Raw genomic sequence first — 22,842 nt, 5'->3', positions numbered from 1 at the left:
CTCCATTATGACAAGTTTGGCGCTGCATCGGAAAAAATAAAAAAAAAGTTATTTATTACTCCTTGAAGATAAATAATGGCGACTCTTAAACCGCTCTTTAATTAATCACAATCAATTAGAGATGGATCTTAAATCTTTTTTATCTGTTCGAAATTACCTTCAGGTTCTCATTTCGCGAAATAATGGACCGCTCGCACTGCCCATTTTTCAGCTATTCAAAGAGGAAAACTTTTTTCTTTCTCGCTAATATTCGAAGTTTTCATCCCACGGGGGACTAACCCTCTTTAATTAAATTTCTTCGTGTATATGTATATATACATTAGGTTGTTTCACATAAAATTGCCAATTTTAAAAGTGAACGTAAAAACGATTTATTTTAAATAAAACAAATTTGATATAACTAAAGTAACTTTACAATGACAAAAACTGTATCTAAGAAAATTTCACCTAATTCTGAAATATCTGGTTTGAGTCGGTGTAAATTTTGTAAGCGAATTCATACATATGCTTTATGAATTGATTTTTATTTTAAATATTATATATATGATTTATACATATGTTAAATATACCAAAGTGTATATCATTTAACACTTGTTAGATGTTATTCTATTATGGTTTGTTATTTTCTTTTCATAATATAACAATTACGCAACGTATTAATATAATAATATGATTGAATTTTGTATTTTTTTGGTATAAAAAAAACATGTAAATATGTCATAAATATCAGTAAAACTAATGGTTTCGTGTTACCAAAATACATGTGTTTGTCAAAAGAGAATGTATGCATAGTTTTTTCTATGAATAAATTTTTTTCATATACAATTAAGCTGACATTCTATTTTAATTTTAGAGACCAATCAATTCGACTTATATTTTGTCAGTAAGTTTTTTGCAGCTTACTTGCTGCAGTTTATATTAGACGTGTTTTACGATTAAAAAACTAAGACTTCGTTTTTGGAATCTTATATAAACACATTTAAAGTAGTCAATTATAACTTCACTGTATTTGTAAATTCGTACTAATATCAGTTTTGTATCTACAAATAAATAGGTTAAATACTCAAAAGCCAATATTTAAAGCCCTTATTGTTACGCGTGCGCTCAGCGTAACGTACGAAAGTGACTTAGTCCCTACATAAAGAGGCTTTTTAAAAAAGTTTAATGCAAAATATGATGAGGTCTCTTTTTCTCTTCTTGCGCCCTTCATACACGTACCGCATATACAGAATATTAAAAAGTGGAATTCTTTGTCGGCGGTGGAGTATGGCGATGTTTTGCCAAGATGCGGCGATAAGGATACCCGCCCGAGTTCGGAACTTGGAATGGAGATGGAGAGAGGAGGCCAAAGCTTGGAATTACCTGGGCGGCTGAGGGATCTCATTCGTATCCTTTATGTCCGGAGACTCTTTGTAAGTATTTTTATGCGAATTCATAACGCTATATTGCCTCGGCCCAGGACCGGGATCGTTCTCGAATGTATAAAACACGCACGCACGTCCTGGTCCGCCAAAATTTTGATACGATACTATAAAAGGGGTCGCGATAAAAAAACGGCCCAAGAATGCGGATTGTGTATGTGTGCGTATGTGCGTACCTTGCCAATGTAAAGAGTGTAATAAAAATGGCGAATGTAGTGACAATACCAATGGTTTGCTTAGGATTAGGGTCAAAATGCATAAATAAAGAACTCAACGTTTTAAGTAGAAATGCTCCAGAAAAAGCTTAATCTCTTGATATATTATTATATAAAAAATAAATATTATGAATTTTTTTAATTTTGTTTTCCTAATAATGAATCACATATTGAAATCACTATTTTTTTTAAATATAAATAAAGTCTAATGTATAAATAATGGGGCACTGTTATACGTGCTTTATATTATAATATTAATAAAAAAATAAAAACTTTATCTTCTATTTTAACGAATAATTTAAAACATATAAATATAATAATTGCAACTTAATTTTCTTCACTACTTATCATCAAACTTTTTGTATTTTTATTAGTTATTTGAAAATCTCCATCATTTAAAACATACCACTAATACTCTTCTGGACTTAGCTTCTTTTCTTCTTTCGTAGTTATTTAAATAATCAGCTTAAAATATGTATTTTAGCGGTTAGTAAGTGACTCGGCATGCAATACATATTTATTGGGTAGGTGTTATTCGATTTCTTACAGTTCCTGGTGTGTATGTACTGTATCTCGGTAAGAGGGTTTAGCCCCAGGGTGTATAACGTGTATGGTACTAAATACTTTTGAATTGAAAAATTCGTATATTAAAATCTATGACCTGTTTCACTGCCTTTGCTAGTCTTTACTATGGTCCTAAATCAAATATTTGAATTATTCGTCCAATTTTTAACTATATGAATATTCGAATAATTTATCAAATATTCGTTCATTTTATCTTGAATGATTTTTTTTACAATGAAGCAATTTATAAACTTGAACAACATAGGTGGCTGTTCACTCCAAAATTTATGGTTCTTTGTGTTCCTTTATTTTGCTACCAAATGCCAGACAAAAAAAAATGATTTTACGCCTTCAAAAACACTTGTCAATAAAATATTTATCGGTGTGTCTACTATGACCGAAATTCGCAGAATTTGTTCGTTGAACGAAACAAAATATTGGAAAGGCCCACTCTTAATTGTCGTTTAACGCTCATCTCAAAAAAGGTGTGTGTCGCAAATTTTTGTGAAGTTTGTATTACGGATTTGTATTTGTTACTTTAATACGCAAAGATAATGATTTATTTATTTGCAGTGGTACTGGCTTGTCTTTTTCATAACCAAAGAAAGGAACATATTATTTTTTTCTATCGCTTCTTTAGAGAAAGCCATTCGGGAGTGATAGGAAGTGTAGTTCGAATAACAACTTTTCTATGGAAAGAACGGTTAGTCTTATGGAATGCGATTTTTTATAGCTTCGGCGTAGTTTCTAAAGCGTCAATTGATAAATCTCGAGGGATGAGACTTTCTAAGTATTTTGAATACATTTGTTAACACAGTTTCATTTTAATCCATTATCTCAAGAACTTCAAGACGTTAGTTTTTATTCTCTGGCTCTGTATTCTTTGCAATTACGTAAGTTCTGCAAATACAACAGGATTGTCTTCGTCGGATGCTTTTAATTGTTTTATCAATATATTTTCTCTTTTTTCGGCGTACTTATGGGATGATACAGTGCCGTATTTACTTTTAGGACAGCATTAAATAAATAATTATTTCGTTTAATCATAATAAACCTAATTGGATTTTTTAGATATAAATAATCAAATTCGCTTAAATTACAGTTTATGTACATCTATGCAATGTTTAGTATATATTAATAATAGTAAGTAAATAATTATCATTCTAAACCACTATGACCAAGACTATTTTTAATTAAAGTGCTATTATAATTTATTTTATTCTGCGATTTTTATTACCATAGTATTGTTTATTATCTTAACATTTTTCACAGTATGAACAGATACAAGCACTTTAATATAAAAAAAAATAACCGTACCCCATGAATCATTCGCAATATAACAACATTTATTTTGTTTATTGTCAACAGAACAAGCAAGTGGTCCAAAACATGACATCCGGAGTCATCTTGAGCACAAAATCTCTCGTACTCCAAAGGGTTGCGAGACAGGATGCCGGAGCTTACACGTGCAGAGCGGCGAACGCCCGAGGGGAAACTTCCAGTCTACCAGTCAAGCTCAGAGTACAATGTGAGTTTTTTCCAACTAACATTTCATATTATGTATATAAAACTCACACACGAAACACCTACATACACACATTTACAATATATACTCTCGTCTCGTGATTAATTCGACCTTTCCGGTGATCACTCAGAAATCTGTCATGTATACGAGGATCCATCTCTTCTCGCGTTATTGATAGATGAAAATCTCGCATAGTCTGGTTAAGATTCGAGTGAGTGACGTTGATCAAACAAGACACCCTCGTTCTTCATTATACGAGCATAATGTGTCCCGACTAGATGTTTTACGCCCCCTTTGTCGCGAGAACACCGCGCCGACCCAAACCCTGTCTTGTTCGCGGGCGAAATTCACAGATCTCTCTCTCTCTCCCACTCGATTATATTTCGTATAATGTTTAATGAAATCATTGGTTAATTTTAAGGTACCGTATATGGATTTTTATATATAAATGGGTTAATAAATTATTTAAAATATATTTTAATTAATTTTATAATCTAAGCTCAGATATCTTAACCTATCTTCAAGATAAATCTTTTAACATACTTGTTAAATTTAAAATTTTGTACAATTTAAAGACATTTTTTTTTGTTTGGTAAATAATATTATAAACCTAAAAATAGTTTATTTATTTATATTTTCTTTTTATTAATTAATATATTTAAATGCTTAAACGTATATTTAACTTAGTAATACTTAAGCGAATAAAACAAATTTAAGTCCCAAGAAATTTTAGGATTTCAAATTATTTTATCTTACTTTTATTTGTGTTATTAAATCGAGACTTTTTTTTGTTTATCGGTAAAATCATAGCAAAAAATATTTTTGATAAATATTTGTATTACATATACGTATGTACAAAAATCATATTGATTTATTAAAAAAATTAAAAGTTTTTTTTGCTATATTTACACTACAAGAAACGCAATTAAAAAATATATCATAAAAATTAAAACACATTTTATTTTGAAAAAAATACTTTTATAGGAAGACCTAGACATTTGGGGACGACTCAAAAAGTCTATTCCTAATATTAGTAGTAAATATTTTTCCTGTCGAAAATACTTGCCCGCTTTATGTTAATATTGGCTTTAATATTAGCAAATGTATATAGAAGACTTATATTTTCAATCCTTTCTCCAGTTAATTACAAAATTTTATATTTATTTTGTCGACAACGTTTATTATTTATTACTGGAAAAATATTCTAGTGATTTGTAAGTTGTTTGTTGAATTTTTCTTTGATTGTCAACGTCATAATAATAAAATTAGTATTCTCTTCAATATTTATTTAATTATCTGATTCTGAGCTATTTTGATCAGAGAAAAAGGTTCTAATAAATCTTTTCCATTATTCATTTATATTTTAGATGCAACTTCGATTATAGTTTTTATTGGCAAAATAGTTGAACTTTTGTTAAAAATATATTTAACCAATAAGCTGCTTATTTTCTTAATTTTAATATTTAATCGCTGTAAGCATTTCTAATAATAAAGTAATGAACACGAGACGGCACGATAGCCGGAAATCCTCCGAAATAAACTCCATATAAAAATCAATAAAAATAAAATATAATTCAATCATTTTTTAATAGTTAAATAGGTATATTATTAAAAAAAATCATATATGTAACCATATGTATATGGATATTTGTCGCAATTCCAGATTTATGTTTTTCAAATTTTCTGAAATACGTTTTACGTTTAATTTTCTCCTCTTTAACACTGTAAATTCCAAGAATAAAATAATATTAAATACACATAGGAAGTGTCTATGGTTTTATTTGCTTAAAAAAATAAATGACCTAATTAGTATTTATTACTAAAGCTATGGTCGATCCTTAAATATTTAAAATAATTTTTGGTTGAATTGAAAAAAAAATGTTAATGCATTGCTAGATTTTTTTGTATATAATGATTTAAATATAATTTAATCGTTTCTATATTTTAAAAAGTTTTTAATAAGTTTTAATATGTTATTCGATCTTAAATAAAATTAGTTTACTGTTGGTGCTAAAAGTAATTTTTTTTTTTTTTGTCTCTAAAATCTTATCTAAAATTATTAAATAAATATATTCTAGTTATTAGTAGTTAATGTATTAGTTTTAATAAAAATGAATTGATAGTGGAATATGCAAATGCCATAATATTTGTATTATATAAATACCTAATTAAAATTCTTACTTCTCTGAATCAGAATTGTGATATTTCACGCTCAGTCGTAACTCAATTACATCGTCTAATTTTGCCACATTTAATTAATATATTTAATATATATGTTCATACGTCTAAATAATAAGCGATGAGTGTGCTATATCTACTAAAAACGATTTTTTCCTCCCACGCCCTCTCTTTCTCTTTCTCTCATCATTTCTTTTTTCCTTTTATTCTCCCTTCCATTTCCCATCTTGTCCCGGCAAAAGACAAACTGGGGCGAAAACGGACGAAAAGCAATTAAGAAACTCAATTTGCATGTGGCGTGATAATGAGTGTCCGACCGAAGGGTCCGTCGACTTTCTTTTTTGCCTTATTTCATATATTTATATATATATATATTTTTCTTTTTTTTAATTTTAATTTCGTCCTCGGCAAATAAACTCTCGTCGCTAATTTGCTTGAAAATCATATTTTCCGTTCGGCTTTTAATGTGATTATTAAATTGCTCCGTGCTTTACTTTTACGCGGAGCGAAAAATATGAAGGGTCCAAACCTAGACCTTTTACTTGAACTCGTTTACGCAACGGCCCGATGATTATGAAATTATATAAATAAATAATTAGATTTATAGCCTACTTCGAAAAGGGAAAGTACGGTGTTTTAACGAGTAAATTCAACGAGTATACGCAAACGAATAAGCCTACTTCATTAATCAAATATTATTTATATGGATTATCATTTTTTCAAATCACTCCTACTTAAGTTAAAAGTTTGCTTTTCAGTACCACCAAACTTTTATTATCGTATCTCTAAACTTACACTTTATTACTATTTTAATGTATGCTATTTTTTATCTTACTTGTGTATTTTATCATTGTGATGCATTGGGGTAAACTAATAGATCACGATAGTATTAATTTCAATTGAATAAATAATTTTTGTATACTTTAAACTACTAATATTTGACAAATATTAATAGTTCCAGGATATCAACAAGAATTAGTAGCAAGAAGCATTACAGATAATTAAATAATACACAATTATTTAACTAGCTATTAAAAACACTTTAATATTTGGATATTGAAAGTACATCAAAATTTGTTTTTCTATGAATATACTACATACATATAAATATTTTGGCACTATATTTTGCTTGAACTCTCTTTCTCTCTCTCTCAATCTTTTTTTTTAAATATCATATAAATATATAAAAAATATCATATATAAATATTATGATCAGAGTATAATACATAATAAGTTGCCATCAAATTTTGCTAAAATGAAATCCCTTAAAAAAAAAATCTAAATACAATAAATTTTCACCGCAAACTGATACTCTCTTCTTCTCTTAGGGCGGAAGAGTTAAACGCCCTCTCTTTCTCGTTTAACGTTTTAATAATTATCTGTAAATAAATCAGCACCATCTTAATTGCAAAATTAGGGCACTGACAATATCTCACAGCGCGTCTCTCGAACAATTATACATCTTTCCACCTTTCGACCGACGCGACGGATAAAACGCTTCGAGTTTTAATTAAATCGTATAATACATCGATTTGTCTGAGCCTCCGTCTTCCGGTTGAACTATACATAAGATATAGGGAGACTAGGCCGAAAAAGCATTCGTCGGTCGGGTCGGTTGGCGGGAAGGTCCCTGTGATAATAATATATCGCCGACGAGGGCTCCCGGCAAACATTTTGTTCTTTTCCCCGGGCCAAGATTTCCCGGTGCGGGCCCCCATTGTATCCCCGTCTGCCGGTGAAGCCGGAATAAATGGGTCGGTTTGTTAAATTATTATGGAGTTTCGCAATTCTGCGACGCGGAACAATTGACGGCTGTATTTAATATTGTTAAATAAAGGTAAGGCCCCGGCTATGAATTATCTCGCCATTGTGCGCCAGGATTAAATGAGAGACTAGAAGCGCGTCGTCTCATTCTTTCGAACGTCCTGCTAGGAAGTGGGGCCATTTGATAAAATTTAATATCTAACCCAGGAGTGGGCAACCAAAGCTTTGCTGAATATTTTTAATATAATATAACCAACACCCAGTGATAAAATTATTCAATTTAATGACTGGATAAAAGATAAGTGCTAGTGACTTAATTAGGTTTTATTAATCGAAGAATCACACGCAATAAAATACTTTTTAAATATTAGCTACTAAATCACATTTATATCTTAATATTAATAATTAGGTGAATTAAATACAATTCACGTTATAATATTGATTTTGTGCCTCTCTCTATGTTATAAAAGATTTTAAATATGTTTTCATACAGTAATCTATCAGTGAAACTTTTAGTGTTAGTAGGTATATAACGGTGTATCATATTTTGTACATAAAAACAGTTCATTGAATGAAATTTGAACTTGAAACTGAATAATACAGAAATTTAAGCACACATTTAAAAGCTCAAAGATGTTTTTGACTCTAAAAATCAATTAAACTTACTACTAAATTTTTAATATTTAATTAAAAAATTGATTTCTCTTTCGATTCAAAAACTATTGAATATACCTTAAACTTGTACTTGACTTTTATTTTCATTAGTGAGTTTGTTCTCTTACATAGTTACTATAAGACACAAATGTAAAATTGAATATAAATACAAATACATCAATAATTAACATAAAACCGTGTAAAAACATCTTTTTTATTTGTTTCCTACAAATATTCCATTAGTAGTTATAAAACGTATTATTATAATAGGCAATAAATTCAGAATATTTTTTCAATATATAATGTAAATAATTATTTTCCTTTCGAATAAAAAAACATACAATATGCCTAAAGCTAAAACATTTTTTCATAATAATAATTTATTTTTATTACAAGTTTGCTTAAAGAATACATTAAAGATTTTTTATTGCTACCTTGACACAAATGTAAAAATTATTAGATATACCTATCTTTATATCAAAATTAATATATAATCGGTTAGAAACATTATTTTCACTTTCCATGCTTATGTATTTTCCGAATATTTTTTATAGATATGTTAAGATAAAAACGCAGAGTAGTTGAAAAACCTTATTAATCTATTAATCAATACACTCGTATAATTTTTTTTAATATATAATGAAAAATATTATTTTTTGGTTTTATTTTTAGATATTGAGGCTATTTAAAAATAAAACCTCATTGGAATATATATAATGATACAGGTAAAATCAGAGTTTACTTTTACATATAAATCAAGTTATTTTATCTAAATGGCAAAAACTTTCTGATAATAAATATCTAAAAATGTGGTTTACTGAATAAAACTAAAAGTCGAATGTAGCGCGCGAGACTGAAATGGTTTCCTACCCCTGATTTAGTCAGTCTGGATTAAGCCTGTGCTTCGGTCTCGCATAAGCCAAGGTTGCACAAAAATATGAAGCTTAACCATCTGACAGGAGGGCTTTGTAAACTTTTCTCTTGATAACGATGAATTAATTTTCAAATCATACCTTTACGTATTATTTCAATTATAAAAATCAGGCAATCATTACGTATATATTGCGTCTTCCTTAAATCGTAATTTTAGATTTTCCGAATGATATTTTACGCATCTGGTATTGTGTAAATATCTGCCTATATTCATAGCGGCATATTTTTTTCTATTAACGCTTTAATACGACCCTCGAGAGATAAGGGCCGATCGTCAAACGTTAGGGCCCTTGCCCAACCGAAGCCAACTATCGTCTCAGAAGCCATTGCTCAAGATTCTTTATCACCGCCAAATCCCACCAGACACTATCCTGGCATCTTCTCCGGCTCCTATCGCACTCTCATCTTCCCTTTACATCCGACCGAAATCCGTTTTGCACGAGAACGTTTTATCTATTAGCTTTTAAACACGACAAAGAATGTTTTATGCTTAGCGACGCACATAGAAACGTTTATGTAATATAAAAAGGGTGTATGTTTAATGTATCCCTATAGGCGTTCATGTTTTTGTTTATATAGCTAATCTTGAATGTATTTCATTGAGGCTTAGTTGTTTTATATTCAAAATTTACATTATACTAAGTGTAACAATACATGCATGACTCATTATACACAAACAACTTATTTATCATATATTTACAAAACTCTTCTATCTATTATGTGGAGAATAAATTAAAAAAACATGGATAAATAAAGATATCTTTGAAGATCATTGTATACAAGAGGTAAAAGACATTTATTTTTGTTTGTTAGTTAATAATGCATTTGATATCTTTCCTGTAACTATAATGGAAGTGTAAAGATACTTCTACTTATTCCGAATATAACCTCAATATAAATACAGTTAGAGCTATTGATAAACAAAACATCAAATTATGGAAAGAATCTGACATTTCTATAGTTGTTAAAAATATTGGTTATCTGTAGAGTAAAATTAAAATATAATAAGCTCATTCTCTAGATATAAAATAGCAAATATAATTATTTGGTAAAAATAATATTTAATACGATATTAATAACAAATATTTGGATTAAAATAAATTACACATTTTTATTCTAAATTTATTATATTTTACTTAGGCGTTTTATCATTTAGCTATTTTTTAATGTATTGAATTAATTATACTACTTGCGTTATTACTCAAATATCATTTTAATGTATTGTTAGATAATAAACGCGTGTTATTATTAATATTGTTTCTATTTTAGCATCTTAAGCCACTCTCTCCTAATAATGTTTTTCACTGGAATTATTGTTTTCAAGTCATAATTTAATATAATATACTGGTTAAACATATTATTACATTTCACAGAAATCGTTTTAAATATAAATTGACCCTAATGAAAATAATACAAAACGATGTCAATAATTCAATATCGTTTATGTAAGACATAATCTTTAGCGTTACACCATGACTCGAAACGGCATTTTTATTGAATATTTAAACTCAGCGAAACAGCAATAAGATCCGAAAATATGTCGGATTCACAGTCATAAAAGTACTATGGGCTCCTTTCTGGCAGTAAAGTCTTGTCGAAGTGGCGAAAACCCTCTGGCTGCGGCGATGATCCATTCGAGTCGTAAAAGCTCGCCCCAGATTTCTCGCAGAACAATAGCGCACATAATCGCAACAAAACACAACCTTGGCGTTTTAATTAAACGAATCCAATTCGCTAACGAGTCTAAATATTTTATCGTCGAGCATCCCTCTCTCTTCTCAGATGTGTTTTTGTATGCCGGGTGTAAAGTGGTAGGGCCGTTGTTGAAATGCCGGCGCGTCGCGCACAAACAACAATGGCCCACAAATTGTTTTCGGAAGGAATTCCGAAAAAGGATTTCCTGAATGCTGTCGTAGACGGCTCTCTCTCTCTCTCTCTTTTGCTCCCGCTCGCCTTCGAAGAAAAGCCGAAAATGCTCTAAAGAAAAAGTTTTCATCAATATTTATGATGGAAAATTTCGCAGCCGCCCTTAAGAACCTTCCACCATTGCACAGTCCGCAATGCCGGCTTAATAAACGTAAGAATACAAAAGAACCGAATCGAATTCGAATTCATACTATTATACTTGTATTTATTTGCAAGGTTCACAAAATAAAGTAGCCAATTTTAAAAGTATATATATATTGTACAAATACTAATAAACCTACTTTATAAATATTAAGCCAAAAACCATATATTATACATACATATATTAATAGCATAGTGATAGCAATATACATATGACCACCACTTTAGTTGTCTGCAATTTACTTAAATATTTTTTTGCTGATCTGATTACTGTGATTTTTTTTGGAACTGACTTTTTAGTTCTACTTTTTTTCTTATTATATTTTTACCCAGTCATATTATCACTTTAGTGATCAAAATAAAAGTTTAAAAAATACAAACATTGCTAGTAATCATCTTATTTTACTTATCTGGACTAAGCTTTGCATATAAGCAATCAAACCTGCTCTTACAAAATGTTAAAAAAAACTTTGATTTATTTGCCTTTTTTATATACGAGACAATTACATTTAGAATATGAAGTCCATATTATTTGAAATTAAAATATTGAGATTATATTGTATAATCAAGATATTGAGAAAAGATGTAAAAAAAGGTTAGACATAATCAGTGCTCTCATGTCGTCGTTCTCAGAAAGGCAAAGGGAGGCTGACCCTCTAAGGAAACCTTGCTCTGTGGATGCAGCTCTGCATTTTCAAGGAGCTTCGATGATGGCTTCTCTCCTGAGGGTGCCATAAAGTTAAGCTTCATCCTATAATGAAAGCTCGACTTCAAGTCAAAAAATGGATTCTTTAAATGGCAAGGGCGACCGGCTAAAGCTTAGCTAATGGCAACCCCTGCTGTTCTGGACTGTTGATAGGCCTTTATAGGGCCCGACAAGCCAAGGGTTAAAAACCACGATGTCAGACCAAAATAAAGTGCGCTGTCCTCTTTTTTTTTTTGATTTGATGACTCAATATCTACTCCCCGCCGTTGTCATCCTGGCTTCTGATAAAAAGGGGGTTCTCAGAAACGTGTGACTCATAATAAAATAATTAATATATTCAAGTCTTGCCACAAAATATCGAGCGCTTTTTCGACGTCAAGGAACAAATACATTTTGTGGTTTTTTATAAGAGTATCAAAGTTCTTTTTGCCTCACATTGTAATGATTTATTCAAATATTCGTACATAATATACTACTCGATATGATGACAATGACAAAGGTTCCATATAAAAGCAATGTAAACAAAGACGCGAATTCTCTCTCATTTCATTTTCATGGATACGGGGATATCCCGTATTATCCGTTCTTGTTTGTTCAGAACAAACAGACACGAACTTTTCAATGAAATTACTAGGTCACAGGTCCGAAATGCGGCAACCTTAAAGAGTTCAATGGGACACACGAAAAATTTAGATCGAATATCTACTACTAGGTATGTAGTTCATCGTGACTTCTTGAAGCTCTTATTTATTTTTTAAAAAATATTTCGTCCACTTTGACTATTTTATGGATTAAATTAGGCGCCGTGAAATTAATGGATTTTTGTACTTATGGTGGCATCAGCGTAATTGCTTCTGTGCAATGGTTCCGGCAAAATTACTTTACATTATGGTAAATAACCTACTTTGACCGTATAAATTGGGGAATGATTACCGTATGCTTTAACGCAAACGAATAATATAATATTAAGTTAGGTTTATTGAATCAATTACGCGTATCAAAGGTTTCATTATGGGACCTTTCTTCGAATTCATACATTAGGGTCTGCTTGAATGACGAATTCAAATTAATAATTTATTACTATACATTTTTGTTATTATACATGGAAATGCATGTTTTAGGTATATTTAAAAAAAGCTATATTAATATAGTATAATAGTAAGTTAATTTAATCAACATTTTGAGAAAGCATTTGACAAAGTTTGTCATACGTTATTATTAAAAAAATTGTCGAACCTCGGTTGCTCAGATAATTTAACTCGGTTATTTTCGAGTTATCTAAGCAATCGTAGACAGTTTGTAACCTATGGTGGCCGATTGTCAAAGGAATATTTTACCCCTTCGGGGGTTTCTCAAGGATCCAATCTGGGACCTCTGCTTTTTGTGTTATTTATTAATGACATAAATACAGCAATTAAAAATTCAAGTTTTCTTCTGTACGCAGATGATTTAAAATTATATAAATGCATTCGATCTGTTGCGGACTCCTTCTCTCTACAAAGTGATTTAGACTCTCTGTGGAGATGGGCTTCCGTTAACCATCTGCCCTTTAGTGTCGGAAAGTGCCATACTGTGTCATTTTCTTGATCCCGTTCGCCATCAGCTTATTTCTACCATCTCGGTGGTAACATTTTGACTAGAGAAACTTCCATTAAAGATCTCGGAATCACTTTCGAGAGCAAATGGAGGTTCTCTCTACACATACACGACGTCTGTGATAAATCTTCCAAGATGCTCGGCTTTGTTATGAGGAATGCCTTTCACTTTGACGATCCGTCAGTTATTCGCATCCTCTATGACACCTTAGTTCGTAGCATTCTGGAATCGGGATCTATAATTTGGAATCCCCGAATAGCCAAATATTCCCTTTTAGTGGAAAAAATTCAAAAAAGGTATTTAAGATACCTTTACAAAAGGACATTTGGTTATTATCCGTACTTATATCCCAGCGCCTTTCTTTTAGGGGCGTTGGGATATGATTCGCTGAATTCTCGCAGAAAGCTGTATGTCGCTAAACATTTTTTCAAACTACTAAAAGGTGCTGTCGACAATCCAGCTATTCTCGAGGAATTCCAGTTTTGGGTTCCGGAACATTTTCGAGAATCACGATCGAGACCTCTTTTGATGGCAGTTAGGGCTAGGACATCCGCACTTGCCGACTCGCCTATAGCTGTGGCCATAAGGCTCCTTAATACGCTTGCATTACATGTTGACCTGTTTAATGTTGGCTACAAGGAGCTGATCCAGTTTGTTTCATTTAATTTTGATATTTTATAATTTTTTGTTATGTTTATTATTTTTAAGTATTGTTCTATTTATGTATATATACGTTTTTTTTTTGTTTTATAAATTTAAAATTTGTTTTCGACCATCGTGGCGCATTGGGGTAACCTGTTAGGCCACGATGGTCTTAATTTAATCTAAAAAAATAAAATTTTGGCTAAATAATTCCGCCCCAATAACCCAGGATATGTCTAAGCTTCTTAGTAGTTGTTATTTAAAAGAATTTTCAAAATAGAGCCTTGTTGTACCACTTATATTATAGTAAGAGTACAACTCCTGATTTACTAAGCCTTTCCAGTTTGTTGATTGTCAGAAAAGTAGCTTTTTATATTATTTCTGCCATGGTGTTGGTTTAGTTAAATTAATTAGCTGTAAGAGTAGTATATCTACTTAAGTGAATAAAGAATTAAATTTTTGACATAATGTCAAAGATTACTAACCATTGTCAATTTTCTTATATCAATGGTTACTCTAAGCTCTACTGATCTTTAATTTAATGGGTAAATTAATCCACGTAGATATTATATTTAATCCAATGGTTTAATAATACTGTAGTTCAGATTTATATTTGCCTACTTTTTTTGTATTTTATATCCTACAGTTATAAATCATTGAAATTAGTGAAAATTAAATAATTTGTTACGAACTGCAGTGTTGTGTTGCTTGCAGATTTTTTTATTTCTATACTAACACTAAACGTGTTGATCAGTTGTACATTTTTTTTAAAGGAATACAACAAAATGCTCAGCTTTGCTATGAGAAATGCGTTTAACTTTAGTTTTTATCATTCTAAATTGGAATTGGAATTTAGTTTTTATTATTGTAATTTAGAATTTATATCTAAAAAATCGTGAAAAAATATACCTTTATAATAAGATATTTCTTTTTTACTTTCTCTTAAAATATATTATTGCTTAGCATTGTTTTTTGTACACTCATATATTGTACTAATACAGTGTATTATTTTTTTACCATTGTGACTAGGGATTCCAATCCCGGGCCAAAATTTTGATCCCGGGATTTCGGTATTGCAATTAGTCGATCCCGGGATCCCGGGACCAGTCCCGGGATAATTTTCCTGTTATTTTATCGATAAAAATAATTTAAAATGAATAATACGATATATTTTTACATCTGTTTTTTATAACGTACAATGTATAAAGTACATATAATTTTAGTCTTGGGCTTAAAATAGAAAATAATATAATAAAAATAAAAAAGGGAAGGTCTTATATATTTATTTGAGAAGATAAAAAATGAACTTTTGACAATGTATGTACATATGTACATTCATAGACACAATTAATGGAAAACATTATTTTGAATACAACTCACGAAGTAACATCAAAGCATCAAGCGTTTCATCATTTAGCCTTGATCTGATTTTGATTCCTAAGCAGCCTGCTGCTGAAAAAGCACTTCAGACTCACAGCCTCAAAGATTCACAGATGACACGTGCAACTTGCGCAAGTTTGTACTCGAAATATAACTATTTTGACAATAATAATTCGATTGTGCTTGATAAATCAATCAATCCAAAAAATTCGGGATTATGTTTTATAATCCCGGGACTCATCGGGTATTGAAAATCGTTCGGGATCCAGGGATCCCGGGATCCGGGATCCCGGGATTGGAATCCCTAATTGTGACATATTTGTATAACATGTGGATTACTATAATCTAATTTAATTTAAATAAATAAAATAATTGTTGCTTTTTTAATACAAACTTATTCGGTTAAATTTAAAACTTGAATAATAGATATTTTTCTTTTGAATTTTATTTATAAAATATAGTCTCGCTTCTTTTCTGTCGTTCCGCGCATTTTTCACAGACGGGCGAGGTCGTTTTGGTTCATTTGTAACGAAAAAAATGCATTATTCCCGCTGTATAATTGAAAACGTAATGGGGCTAAATTATTTAGGGTCGGTTAAGTGTTTCATGAATAAATACGACGCCACGAGCTCTGAATAAGCACACGTAAAGCAGGTAAGGGCGGTATAAAAATAAATAGTCACAATTGAGATGGTATGGCGCGCAAGCCATCTGGCTCGAGACTTGTGTGAGTATTTTATACATAGGTGCACACCCATTCAATATACATATGTATGTATATGTTCAGTGGCTCGCCGCACTAACGGTTTTACCCGCGCCATTTCCCTGTCGAGAAACGACGAAAATTCAATGTTTCGCCACTGCTCCCCTCGGATTTTTCCGGAACCGTGTTTCGTTTGGCTCTCTCGTACTCCGCAAAAGCGGAAAAGTTCACGTTATATTTCATGAGGTGATAAAATACATGAAGAATTCTTCACATCTGCCTTGCGCCCTTTTGCGTGTCAATTTTTTTCTTGAGCTTGTTTATATAATATGGGAAAAGTGCGCAACACTCGCACGTTCTATATATACGTACATTCATAAATGTTTGGATTGATATATCACCGTGTAACAATGGTTTGTTTTGCATTTTTTTAGTGAATTATTTTTGTGATAAACTGCTCACCAAATATTTATGTCGATCATATAAATAGAATTCAGTACTTTTGGCGCAACTACCAAAAAAGTTAAATTTCTTTGCTGTGCGGCTGAAATTTTAACGATCGAGTGTATCGTATCAAACGACAATTAAACATCCATAGTTTCCATTTTATGGCTATAGGATATGAAGTGTGAAATGAAAAGCCAGAGCTCGGTGCGACCTGCTTATCTGGCTAGCGCGTGACATGGCCCGGCTTATCCGCAGAGTCGAGGAGCCTCCGTGCTCCAGTTTCCTTCATTATCTCTTCCTCTAGCTATTTCCTTCGGCCTCATGTATTGCTATATATACATAGCATATAATATAGTAAATATCCAACACAGCCGTTTAATAGTCTACGATACAAACAATTAAAACTGACGTCGCCTCGGCGCGACATGAACACCACGGTCCCGATTTATTGCGACCCATTCAAGTCAGCGTGCGTTAACGAGATCCTCGTGGAAGGAACACTGCATTGATTATATATACTTGGATTGTGTAAGTGACACTTGACAATAAATCTTATTGTACATAAGAATGATCTACGGTACCCATAAACCAACTCCAAATCCATAAATTACGCTCGACGAAACACAATCTAAACGCGTATGAATGCGCCACTCAAAAAATTAAAATACCTGTGAATAAGGACAGTTGATATTTTATTGCTAATGCTTTCTTACATTTAAAAAAAACTGTGACAGTTATATTTAACAAATATGGGGGATATAGTAAAAGTTTAATGCAAAAATATGTATAGCTGTATGATATAGGAACATTAGCAGCCGAGCTCTCACAAATAATATTCAATTTACGTCGTCAGTAACTGCATGTTGGCAATAATGGAAACTCTTTATTGTGAGATTATTTTCAATTGTTAAGAAAAATATGTGTACAATATGCTTAAGCTAAAATTGTATGTTTATATTTACGTTATACACGGTAATATTTATGGCTTAATTAAAATGAAGCTGTAATATGTATCTGACTTTTAGTTTTATTTATTCAAAATCTTTTGTACATTCACGTATAAAAAAATCTTGCACATAAATTTAATTTTTATTATTATATTTAATTACTTTTTTTTATGATATTAATAGTAAGGGTATAAGTATTATTAGTATTTTTTATCTAAAGCATTAAAATTTTACTATATAAAAGCATACTATTTTTAGTAAGCCACTCTATATAATTAAATGAATATAAAATTATGAGGTATTGAGAATATCTATGGTTCATTCCTTATTATACTAAAGCATTTAATTATTGTGTCTGCTTCAAGATGCCGTACAAACCCCGGCTTTATTCCCATTTCTTTCATACCAAATAATAGCCAAGAGCTCCGAGATAAATCTGGTTATAAAATTTGATTCATCTCCCAATCGAATCTCAACCGCGCGCAATAGGGCATTGAGGAAGCGTTTGATTCAAAAGGCACTTCTAGATCTGGATCTTTCATTATCTTGACACACCTATTCATTTATACGCCCTCTGTCTCCCGGCACATTTGTCAGGTTTTTGTCTCTCGCAAGCATCCGACTGCTCACCGCAGGCGGACAGACAAAAGAACTCCTCTAATGGCCCTTTATAGCCGGCAATTGCCGACTTCAAAGGTGCGAGAGACGCGGGACTTGTTTTTCACCAATTGTGTGATCCGACCTGCTCGATTCGAATAATTTCCTTTTTTTCAGAGGTGGCCAATGAATAAAGTTTTTGGCACAATACCGCGAATTAAGCGCACAATCGGCAGATCGCCATAATGGACCTCGGGGAACTTCGAATGACTCGAATGCAATGTGTTCCCTCACGTTGGAAACTTTCAATTGGCTACATGTTATATATATATTATATATAGACAACTTGTTCTTACTATGCTTTCTATCACACTTTTCATTAGAAAGATATTACGACATAGATCTTATGATATTATCCTAAACTTTAAGTAGATTTATAATATTATGTTCTGAACATAAAAAAACTCTGAATTCTGTTTATACTTCTGTGTAATAATAATAATAATAGGTATTAAGGAAACGTTTAACTTCTTAGCCAAATATTTTATTATATAGTCTTTGATTATTGTTGATAGTTTTTTGATTACTTTACTAAAAATATGTTACATAATCATCAACAAGTTATGAGCAAATGAAAAAAAAACTGACATACTTTTATATAGCAAAATTATTTGTGTTAATTTTAGTCGAATGTAATTATTCATTATGGTTTGTTTTTTTAACGAGTAACTGGAAGGTGTATATTAATGTCTCGAGCCTTCCTGGCGATTATCACGCACGAAAGCCGCCGTTTCGCGACGCCTTACCGCGGCCGAGATAAGTCACGGCGTCATCGGCAACTTAAACACACCCCTCTGCGTGAGTAATCAACAAGGGATGGTGTCGTCATATCTGATGGTGGTATTCTATTAAAATACACTCTGCCCGCGACGTGCTCCACGACCAAGCCCCAGCCCCTTCACCTTTTTGCTGTGTATATAAATGAATAATATACAAATTTTCTAATGATGATGGTCAGTAAAAATAGTTATCATATAAATATTATATAGTATTATATTAAATACTTTTTTTACCGCAGGTTTTAATTACCTTTTCTCTGAGTTTAAATTTTGTTTTTCTCTCGAAGTTTCGCGAAACGTATTTTTTAGCATCTTCATAAAAACAGTTATTATTTATTTTTTCTTGTTTCTTTATACCTGATTATCCGTATTTTTTTTTATTTCTAATATTAAATCTATGTACATCTTTATTTCTTATTAAATACTTCTGGTAACATATTATTTTTTAACTTATATATAAATACTCAAACATTCATCTTCAATATTTCTTGAGCATTTAGCCATTCCAATCTTTTGTAATTTTTGCAAATTTGTTTAACTAATTTATTAAACATATTTAATATTGTCGCACAAGTAAAATAGGGCAATATGATACTACAATATTATATTTTTTTGTGTTTATACTTAATTCTGGATATTATACCTACTTTTCTACTATTTTTTTTAATATGTAACTACAATGTCCATTAAAATTTATTTTTTTATCTACAATTACTCCTAAATATTTTATATTATCAATAATTTATATAAAAGGTTATCTTTAACTATTTTTTAAACATTATCTAATATATTTTCATTATTATTAAATATGCATTTAGTTTTACTCTCGTTTAGTTTAAGTAAAATATATTTTAACCATATTTCTATTATACTTAATTCATTACGTAAATGATCTCAACTTCTTTAATAATATCAACTATGCAATACATTAATATGTCGTCCACAAACAGATGTATTTTACACTTTTTTACAATTTTAAATGTATCATTAATATATAATATGAATAACAATGGTCCCAATTTAAACCCCTGTGGTACACCGTGAGTTAATTTCTCTTTGGAATACTTATAATTTATTTCATATATTTGCTTCGTTTTTTAAATAATTAATAAACCACCTTAAAACTATTTCACTTATATCGATATCCTCTCATTTCTTCAACATTATTGTTATGTATATTGTTTCGAAAGCTCTCTTGAAATCTATAAAAACTGCTCCCATGCTTTTGTTCGTATCCTTGGCTAACAACCAATTATTTATTACTACTTGTAATGTAGTCTCAGAATATTTTTCTCTGAATCCCGATTGTTATTTACATAGGACGTTCTGAAAAATAATATAATCCTTTAATCGTTTTATTACTACTTTTTCCATCGGTTTTTCCATACAACGCAACATGTTAATTGTCTCATTTCCTCAACCTTTTTACAATTTTTTATTTAAAGTATAGGTATAATAGTAGCAATTTGCATATTATCAGGTTTTTTTTTTCGAAGATTGACTTATTTTATTTACTAAATAATGTAATTTAGTTCCTAGTATTTCCCAACTTTCTTCTCCTATATTTACATTTAATTCATCAGTACTGATTTCTTTTTTCAATTTCTTCTGAAGATACTGATTTAAATTAACTAAATTTTACATTTAATGTTTCATTATTATATTTTACTAAATTATTAAACTGAGGTATTGAATTCACAATCTCTTCTATACTCTCAATGTAGTATATATTCATTTTTTGCTATTATATTAGGATCTTTATATAGATTTCCATTATTCTCCATATTTATTATGTCGTTTCTTGTTGACAGCTATATTTTCCATTTTTCATTTAAGTCTATATTATACTAATTGTGTTTTTATATTTGTTCTAGTACAATATTTTTTGAACTTTTCACAAAGTTATTGTTTTCAGTACGTCTACAAATAAATGGTTATTTTTAATAATACACACGTTTATTAAAGTATTCTGTTTTGCAGTAAAGTGTGCAATAAAAAAGAATCGACTAATTAAAATATTATTGTTGTGAATTTGTAAAATAGTATGAAAGTGTGCCAAAATTATTTAAAAATGTTTAAATATTGACGAAAGTCAATATTCCAACTTAAAGAAAGTAAAAGTCCGAAAGTTTTAAAAAAATGTTTATTATCTTATATTGAACATAAAAAAGCAAATTTCTAACGCAAAAGTTTGATATATTTTGATGTATTATGTTATTTTTTTAACCCACTTAATCATATCTAAGTCTAACCTAACCTATGGCTGATAAAACAAATTTTCTGTGTAACGTTTTCAAGAAAACCAAAAATATAATAGAACAAGTTTTATTACAAAATATTTATAGTAATATTAACTGTATTGTTTTTAAAATATACATATGTTTTTATTGCTATTCAGTATGCTGTTGTCATGTGGTACCGATTAGCTTTTTTATATCATCTAGATATAAAAAAGGTGAAAAATTAGTTGTGCAAGGGTTGCAGATGTTGTTTGTGAAATATAATTAATTATGCTCCTCAATCTTTCTTCATCAACAATAGCTGAAGGTCTATCATTTTACATACATTTTCTATGGTAATATCGCCACTATGAAATGTACCCTCACCAAATCCCAAATTTTTATTTTTCGTTGTCAGCGCAGCATAGTTTGAGCTCGTATAAAAATAAATACATAAACAATATAATATAAAAGCCTTAAAAAAAAGAAAAACAAATCTGACTGCTAATAAGAATATTAGTAAAAAAAAAAACTCAAAGCCCCTCGTAAATAAATAAAATAATAATATTGCTAACTACGAACGTCTTGTTCCAATCACAATCTATTCTTTACTAAGTGAAAATCGGCCTTGATATGAAACAACCTAATACTAAATTAAAGTTTAATTTATAGCAATTTTAATGCAGTTCTTATGAGCTTTTACTAATAATATAAATAATAATTAATCGTGACACCAAAATATATCTATACTATAAATATGTATATACTATTCTGGATTGTTCAAAAGCAATAATTGGTGGATAAAATACCCAATTTCAATAAACATGAAACTCAATAAAGATGTGTAGTTTTATCTAACCAAACCAAACGAAATTCTTTTAAGAATCAAACAATTCCATAGATTCAACATAAAAATTAGCACAGAATTCATTATCTTGAATTTTTATATCGAATGAGTTCTGAGATTTTCCGGAATTATTTAATATTACTAATATATCCATGATTTTAAAAAGCGCAGAATATCAGAATTTCTAGAGCATACTTTAAATATTTTTCTCAAATATCAGTTATTATGTACTTGTAGTTTATCTATTTTTTACAATAGTAACATCAAATGTTTTGCACAATCCTACTGTATTTTTTTACAAGGTTGTCGACCCTGATCGATACAAATTCGAAAGAGCATTAGTACTCTATATCCGAGGGAATTCGCACACGTTGGCACGCTTCTCGGAAAATTTTCGTATTAGCTCCGGGTTTTTGGCGGCTTATCGGCGCAGTGAAAGTTTAATCCTTTCGCGATATTTTCTCATCTGGAAGAAAGCGGATCGCTATGGATCCCGCAGGATCCCCCAGCCCGTCCGGGACTTAATCACCGTTTCGTTCAAGCGATTCCCGCAATCGTTTGAGCCAGAGATTGCTTTGCGTGCTGTCCTCGGCTTTTA

At 30.5% G+C, this 22,842-nt stretch overlaps 1 protein-coding gene across 1 annotated transcript in view; it reads left to right on the top strand.

Annotated features, from left to right (window-relative positions):
* LOC148233025 (neural cell adhesion molecule 1-like) overlaps positions 1-22,842 on the top strand; it is a 602,564-nt gene that overhangs the window by 435,013 nt on the left and 144,709 nt on the right. The window contains exon 10 of the mRNA XM_088190284.1: positions 3,569-3,728. Coding sequence (XP_088046410.1) covers positions 3,569-3,728 — 160 coding nt within the window. The remainder of the gene's footprint in view (positions 1-3,568; positions 3,729-22,842) is intronic.

Source organism: Plectrocnemia conspersa, unplaced genomic scaffold (assembly GCF_051122295.1).
Source record: "Plectrocnemia conspersa isolate PC_06_02 unplaced genomic scaffold, ASM5112229v1 ptg000008l, whole genome shotgun sequence".
Lineage (NCBI taxonomy): Eukaryota > Metazoa > Arthropoda > Insecta > Trichoptera > Polycentropodidae > Plectrocnemia > Plectrocnemia conspersa.
The sequence above is the reverse complement of the archived record's forward strand: the minus strand, read 5'-3'. Positions and strand labels throughout refer to the sequence as shown.